General features: G+C 30.7%; 1 protein-coding gene across 1 annotated transcript; it reads left to right on the top strand.

Moving 5' to 3' along the window:
• Positions 1–1110: 1110 nt before the first annotated feature.
• On the top strand, positions 1111–7032 carry C922_02528 (hypothetical protein; the record flags this gene model as incomplete). The annotated part of the gene is made up of 9 exons (XM_008818127.1): positions 1111–1205; positions 1388–1463; positions 1568–1827; positions 3497–3596; positions 3882–4321; positions 4433–4546; positions 6004–6055; positions 6428–6626; positions 6809–7032. 9 exons carry the CDS (start codon positions 1111–1113, stop codon positions 7030–7032), a joined length of 1560 nt encoding a protein of 519 aa, XP_008816349.1.
• Positions 7033–8614: the final 1582 nt, after the last annotated feature.

The raw sequence follows: 8614 nt of genomic DNA, 5'->3' as shown, positions 1-8614 counted from the left end.
CAAATTCTTCTAATTAGTTATCAAACAAATAAACTGTTGTTAAAAAATATATAAGGGAGTATTTAAACATTACCTTTGCTGGATTTTTCGAGTTCACAAGTCAAAAATAAAAGCAAAGCATTGCACAATGTAGTATATTGCTATATGGCATGGGTCAAAATGGAAGACACGATTCCAATATGGGGTCATATTTCTTTTTGAAATCTATTCCTTTAACAGCGCAAAAATTTATTTTAGCTCATTGGGGGAATCTTCTAATTCCCTCTCTTATTTTGCATTTTACTTTAAATTTTGGCTTGCTGAGAGAGTTTGCATGAGGAAATAAATTTCGTTTTTTAATGTTATAACATATTTGGAACATTTTTTTTTCTTTTTTTTACATTTAAAATAATAATGCACATGCAATTATTATGTTTTTTCTCATTTTTGTTAATGATGAATGCGTTGTTTATTTTAATTTTTTTTAAATGGTGCCTTTATTCTTTTCGAGCAGTGCTTCAAACACATTTTTACTGTTCTGTACTCTGATCAAGTGATTATTTTATTTGGAGGTAAATTTATGGCTATAAAGTGGATCTACGGTTCAGCAGATCAAACAATTCAGCAGTTGCGTGGCTTCATTTGTAAGGCAAAAATTATAACCATTTTGCTCATTCTTCAACCCTGTGGTCGTCTTTTCTTTTCATTTTCATATTTCACTCTTTTGTATATTCTGTTATGTTAAATGATTTGTATTTCACTGTATTATTTTTTCGCGTTTTATTTTTTCTCCTTCAAACAGTTCTTTTTTAACTTTCTCTTTTTTCTTAATTACCTAGGCCATTCCATGGAGTAACAATACAGTGGCACAAATACACTTTTTTAGATTATGAAAAGAATGGATAAGCAATAAATTTTTATATTTCTGTTTTGTTTTTTGTTTCTTTTGTGAACATCGCTCGGAGTTGTATAAGTTTCTTCCTTCGTAGAAATCTCCAAAAATGGATTATTTCACTTTTCACTACGAAGGAGAACGTTTTAATTATTTCGATGAATCCCTTTTTCAATAATTATAAAGTCATAAGTACTATTATGAGCCGTACATTCATTGATTGATTCGATGACAGTATAATGAAAAAATGTCACAATACAGTAGTCCTAAAAGACGAGTTTGTTCCCGAATTCTTCTTTGTTTGCTACTGTCTGTCGGTTATGTCCTGCCACCAGTAAGAAGAAGCGCATCTAAATATACAAGAATAAAAAATTTCAAAGCGTCTTTTTATTTCTTTCTTCACCGCCTTTTTTTTGAATGGTTGTCCTTTTAAGGAGTTTCCGAAATTGAAAAAGAAAAAAAATGTTAATGAATGTAGATACACATAATACCCCATATATTTTTGACCCCTTATAGAATCCCCCTTTTAGCTCAAAATGGGAAGAAAACGTCAAGTGCCCAGGATGTCGATTACATAGCAGAAGACATGGTTGTAGAAATCTTGCAAAGCTTTCAGAAAAAGTGAAAAGACTTATTTTTCGCAACATTCTTTACGATAACGAACCTGTTAAATATCCCCCTGAACCTCGAATACAGGATGTATTTAAACGTAACGTAAAGGATTATTCCAAAACAGTTCGTTTTGCTCCTGAGATATATTTGACTTCAACGGGAAGTCTAATATTCCAAAACAAGAAAAAAGCCGCGATTGAATATTATTATTACAATATACAACAGAAAGAGAAGTACAATAAACTAGTAGAAGCATTATCGGAGGCCTTCTTTGTTGCAGCCACAGCGGATGGGATGAGTGATGAAGATCGAATGAAAATATTTAGCAGTTGTTATCCTTCAATGTCAAAGGATTCATTGTTTCATGAAGGATATTGGCAAACACGTTTTCTTGCCTTATTAAAGAGAAAAAGAATATGGCACTTTCAATTTGAACGTTTTTTATTGGAATGCAGTGATTCATGGAATGAATTGATAAAAAAAAATAAAGAAAAGTGGAATCAAATTCTTATAGACAAACTAAGAAAATATAACATGGAAAAAAAATAAAATAAAAAAAAGAGCTAAGTATGAAGAAAAACCCAAATGACGTTTAACACACAGGCGAATAAGTAAAAAGAGTATTATATATATTAAAAATCTAAATGTGTATTCATAGGATTCTAATAATTCATATGCATACAAATTCTGTTGCATGCAATAGACCAAAGAGGAAAAACCATAAGTGCACTAATGCAATTTAAGGAAATTACTAAACTAAAAAGAAAAATGTAAAGAGTGTATCAATTAATTTCCTTTACCAAAGGAAGAAATAATAAATCGAATGTCCATAATTATGTTTCCCTACTCTATTCAGTGCTATACTAAAAACGTACTTTTTTTTTTCGTCTTTCTTAAACAGTAACAATTTTAGAAAAAAAAAAACGGCGAGTCAATTTGACTACCTTCATTAAACAACTAAAAAGTGTTGTATTTTTTTTTTTTTTTTTTTATCTAATTAGTTATCAAACAAATAAACTGTTGTTAAAATATATACAGAGAAGTATATTACACGTTACCTTTTGCTGGATTTTTCCAGCTCATAAGTCAAAAATAAAAGCAAAGCAGAGAACAATGTAATTATGGGATGTCGCTATATGGCATGGGGCAAAATGGAAGAGAAAATTCCAATAGGATGTCACATATTTTTTTGCAATCTATACCTTTAAGAGAGGACAAATTCATTTTAGCCAGATGGGGAAACCTTTTAATCCCTTCTTTTTAGCAGTTTACTACAGATGTGGCATGTTGAATGAGGTTTGGATGAGGAAATAAATTTCGTTTTTTAACATTATAATATATTTGAAGCATTTTTTTTCTTTCTTTTCTTTTTTCTTTTTTTTTTTTACATTTACAATAATACTAGCAATTATTATGTTTTCGCTCATTTCTGTTAATAAAGAAATGCGCAATTTGTTTTAATTTTTTTCAAGTGCGTGCGTGTTTATTTTTTTTCGTGCGATGCTGCAAACGAATTTTAAACAGTTCGGTATTTAAGATCGAGTGATTATTTTTGGGGTGACTTTTATGCCTATAACGTGGTTGTACGGTTCAGCAGATTAATAATTAATAATTCAGCAATTCCGCGCTTTCATTTGTAAGGCAAAAGTTGCAACGCTCTTGTGCTCATTTTTCAACGCTCTCGCGTTTTCTTTTTCATATTTCACTATTTTGTATATTATGGTACGTTAAATGATTTGTATTTCATTGTATTATTTTTTCGGGTTTTATTTTTTTCCTTTTAACCTCTCCCTTTTTTAAACCTCTTTTTTTTTTTATACCACCTGAGGCACTGGATAAAGTAACAATACAGTAGTACAAATAGACTTTTCTACTTTACGGAAAGAATGGATAAACAATAAATTATTATTGTTCTAATTTTTGTTTTTCTGTCCCATTTGTGAACATCGTTCGGAGTTGTATAAGTTTCCTCCTTCGTAGAAATCTCCAAAAATGAATTATGTGACTTTCCAGTGAGAAGGAAAACATTTTGATTATTTCGTTGAATCGCTTTTTCAGTAATTATAAAGTCATAAAGCCTATTATGAACCATGCATTCATCGATTCGATGACAGTATAATGAAAAAATGTCACAATACAGTAGTCCTAAAAGACGAGTTTGTTCCCGAATTCTTCTTTGTTTGCTACTGTATGTCGGTTATGCCCTGCCACCAGTAAGAAGAAGCGCATCTGAATAAACAAGAATAGGAAATTCGAGAACGTCTTCTTATTTCTTCCTTCACCCCTTTTTTTTTTCTTTGAATGGCTTGTGCTTAATGAAGATTTCTACATGGAAGAGAAAAAAATGTTCATGAATATACATACACATAATATCCCGTATATTTTTGACCCTTTGTAGGATCCTCCTTCTAGCTCAAAATGGGAGGAAAACATCAAGTGCCCAGAATGTCGATTACATAGGAGAAAACATCATTGCAGGAACCTTGCAAAGCTTTCAGAAAAAGTGAAAAGTTTTTTTTTTGGCAACATCCTTTATGATAAAAAATCCGTTAAGTACCCCCCTAAACATGAAATATATAATGTATTTGAACGTGACGTAAAGAATTATTCAAAAAAACTTCGTCTTTTTCCTAAGGTATATTTGACTTCGCGCGGAAGTTTGATATTCCAAAACAAACAGAAAGCCGCCGTTGAATATTTTTATTACAATATACAACAGAAAGAGAAATACAATAATTTAGTAAAAGCGTTATCGCAGGCCTTCCAGGCTGCAACAATGGCGAATGGAATCAGTGATGAAGATCAAATGAAAATATTTAGCAGTTGTTATCCTTCAATGTCAAAGGATTCATTGTTTCATGAAGGATATTGGCAAACACGTTTTCTTGCCTTATTAAAGAGAAAAAGAATATGGCTCTTTCAATTTCATCTTTTTTTATGGGAATGCAGTCGTTCATGGAATTTATTGATAAAGAACCACAAAAAAAAGTGGATTCAAATTCTTACAGACAAGCTAATAATATATAACTTGGAAAAAAAAGAACAAATAATAAAGAGAACTAAGTATGAAGAAGAAATAAAAAAGCATTTAACATACGGACGATTAATCTAAAAAGGGTAGTATGTATATGTATATATAGGACTCTAATAATACATATACATCCAATCTGCGCTGCTTCCAATACACCAAAGGGGGAGAAGACAATAATTATTACGCTGATGAGGATGAACACAAATTTTTTACAGTTAAAAACATGAGACGTTATTGGTATTACCTCCTATTGTAATTAGCGGAAGTCATGTAGACGGATTAGTACTACTATTAACACATAAAGTGTTTTATTAAAAGCATGTAATTTTTTTTAAGAAAAGTGTAGCTATCTTATAAAGAGAGATGCTCACACACCATTTGGTTAACCTATATTAGGTAACTAAAGAACATGTTATTATTTTTTTTTTGTTACTATTGATTTTTCTTTGTGACATATAAACAGTCTACACTGTTTATATAAATATAAGTATATATATAAGTATATATATAGATATATATTTATATAATGCTTGTTATTTCCCCACATTCCATTTTACAATTCTGGTATTACAGAATATAAAGGGAAAAAGAGCTTCCATACTTTTTCCTCTTATTCCAACCTTTTGCATTTGTATTTGAAATTTTAAAAGAAAAAAAAGAGTAAATTTATTAATCTGCTGTGGATATGATAAGCATATATTATCCACTTCATGCGGAAGTTGATTTATCTTTTTTTTTTTTTTTTTTTTCGGTTTTTTTTCGATTAATTATCAAACAACCAACATGGCGTTAGAATATGTTTAAAGAAATTTCTTCCGCATTATATTTTTTTTTTCTTGATCATTCATTTTATCCGCAATAAATAGAGTAAAAAAAAAAGTTCTAGTATAATATTCTTGCAATAAAATGAGAATGTAAAATGTACGAATCAATGTTCCTGCTGGATATTCAGTAATTCTTTACTTGTGAAAATGTTATTTTATCCGTAGCGTGAAACACTCTAAAGGGTTTCTGATTTTTAACGGTTCAACAGGAATGAGAAATGCAAGCGTGCTAAGATGGTGAATGTTTTTCGTTTTTCAGACATCCTAATATAAAATTAAATCCTTTTATTTGTTTTTTTTTATTCTTTTTTGTGTTCTTCTTACTGAGAAAGAGTAGATTAGAAAGATTGTTTTATTATTTTTTTAACGGTACCTTTATATTTTGGATATCTACAGGTGACAACCTTTTTTTTATAGTTCTATAAGTGGTGCAGTTAGATCAGTTAATTAAAACTGGATTTTTGTCCATATACAGGACGTCGTTATTTTTCTATTATCGGAAAGGCTATAGGTCCTTCTTTTCTGCTTGTATTTTATCTGCTTTCTATATTGTCTAAATTCCGTCTATATATTTTCTCGCACTTCGGTTGCATTTTCTGTAATTTCCGTTTTCATTTCATCCTTTCAAATATCTACCTTCTATTTATGCACTTGCGATATTTCAGAATACATTGCAGAGATTGCAAATTTTCTCATCCTAGAGGATGCGAAAATATAGTAAGTATAATAATTATGGCATTTTTTCGTAAGGCGCTTTCTACATAATGCAATTGCGTTTCTTTTTCATAATTAAAAATGAGAAAATGCAATTCATACCCTATGTGTATTCACTGGATAAAATAAAAGGAGAAATGTCGCAGTATCTTCGAAAAAAAACGTCTTTTGACGATTTTATATTTTCCTATGTTTTTTTTTATCCTTGTTGCGTTATGGGTAAGGAGTGTACACTTTTATAATGCATTTTTTTTAGATCTCTAATTTTTTCTCTTCTCGCATTATTTTGCATATATTTAATATTTCTAAAAATAGCATCTACTGGTATAAGAAAATTATTTATACGTTGCATATGAATTTATGACCCTTTTTTAGGACAGTGTTTGTAACTCGAATGGGGAAAATACTGTCGCGGAAGAATATCCCAACACATTGAGTAATATAGAAGCTCAACCTTTTCAAAATATTACCAAAGTTGCAAATAGGGTGAAGGAATTCCTTTTAGACATCATCCGTTGTAATGACGAAGCGATGGTGTATCGGCCAGAATCTGTAAAAAATGATTCATATGCAGGTAATGTATAGGATGATTCTACAAAAGGTCAAGGCTAGCCTAACACATATATAATTAAAAGCTGGGGTTATTATTTGAAAATAAAAATATGGCCTCCCTTCAGTATTTTTATTACAATGAAGATCAGAAAAGGGAATAGCATAAATTAATGAAACCATTATGGGATTCTTTAACCGACGTAGCAACGAATGAAGGAAAGGACAACAAGCACCAACTCAAAATATTTGATGTTTGTTACCCGTTAATTTTAGAGCATTCAAAGGTAAATGAAACTGAATGGAGAAAACGTTTCCGCAAATTATTGAGTGGGAGAAGAATATGTCTACTAGAATTTGAATACTTCTTATCGAATTGGAATAATTTTTGGGATTCACTGATAGAAGACAATATAGAAAAAGTGGACTAAAATTCTTTGCGATGAATTAAAATGTCATACATTAGTGAAGCCAGAATCTTTGCTTGAAAAAATGAGAAATTATAAAATCAGCGTGGTGACATTAAAGGAAACGTGGGGTGGTGCGGTCTTCTGTGTGGCTAATACCAATGAATTTGCACAGATAGGTATTTATATGCACGGAATTGTATACACGTCCATATATATACATTTGTGTTAACGGAAGAGGACTAGGAAAAGGAACCAAACGATTTTGCTAATGTAGCAGGGATTATATCCTTTATGAAGAAATACTCAAAGGATTGTAGTCAATAGGTTGTCATGTCACAGTCGGAGATTTATTAAACACTTAACTTTTCGTTTTCTAAAAGAGTAATTGTATTAAAGGAAAAATGTTGGAGAAAGCAATTTGGTACCGCCATATTATATAATTAAAATATGTCATGCTGTTTTATTACTCATATGAATCAATTCATTTTTTTTCTCTCTTTTTTTTATGTACTTCTTTACAATATGGTTAATCATTGAAATGAACAAATGGTTATTTTGATGTACAAATTTGCTTACAATAATAATATTGTCCTCTTCATTATGGTAAATTTGATTAATACACAGATCGAATTTAAATTGCGCACGTTTGGTGAAGAGACTCAAAAGATGCGTGATGTCTCATTAAAGTGAACACAAACGCTCAAGTATACTTATCATTTTAAAATCGATTTAAAATATGATCACCTAAAGTAGTAACCTCATTTATGACTTTTGCAATTGAAACAAATGGCTGTCATGATACGTTATAATGATTACATACGCATTTTATATTATATGCTTTAAACTTACAACTGTGGTTGGAAGGCATTTATTTGTGTATATTGAGAATTTTTTTTTTTTTTTTCTTTTTTCCCCTTGACGAGGAACCGAAACGGTTATGTATAATAATTGTTCAGTAAATATACAAGGGTATTATTTAGTCCCAATTCGTTAGCGTCACTGGAGATGAGGTGATATGTGCATTTCCAGCTTTTAACATTCTCTTTATATTGCAGCTCGTTACATGTGTATAGAGGACATATGTAACTATTAATGTGAAAAACCGTTTCCTTGGATGGTCTTACTTCTTAAATGTTACCTCAAAGAATTAGAGAAAGACTAACAATAAATCAACTGTCCACGAATATTAATTTGGACATAAAGATGTTTCGCTTTAGAATAATGGTCTCTTGCGTTGCGCAGTTCAATAATTTTAAAGAACAACAAAAGTTAAGGCAAGGATGTATCCATCCCCTACGTTTGTACATACGGCTGTACATGTGTATATATATGTATATATATATGTATATATACATATGTATATATATATGTATACATATGCATACATATGTGTACATATTAGGCGCTAATTCATGAGCGCGTCTTAAGCGCGCCCCCCTTGTGCACGCCTACGTATGAACTAATTTGTAGGTATCACTTACCTTACTGTTGCATAAATCGAAATTCGCTTATTTTCTCATGATGAAAAATTCCCATTTCCATCGAGCTGAATTTCGTGAAACTTGCACTGTTCTGACAGTGCAAGAAGCAAAAGTAGGGGCTC

The sequence above is a fragment of the Plasmodium inui genome (genome assembly GCF_000524495.1).
Source record: "Plasmodium inui San Antonio 1 unplaced genomic scaffold supercont1.9, whole genome shotgun sequence".
Lineage (NCBI taxonomy): Eukaryota > Apicomplexa > Aconoidasida > Haemosporida > Plasmodiidae > Plasmodium > Plasmodium inui.
This window is presented reverse-complemented; position numbering and strand designations above follow the sequence as displayed.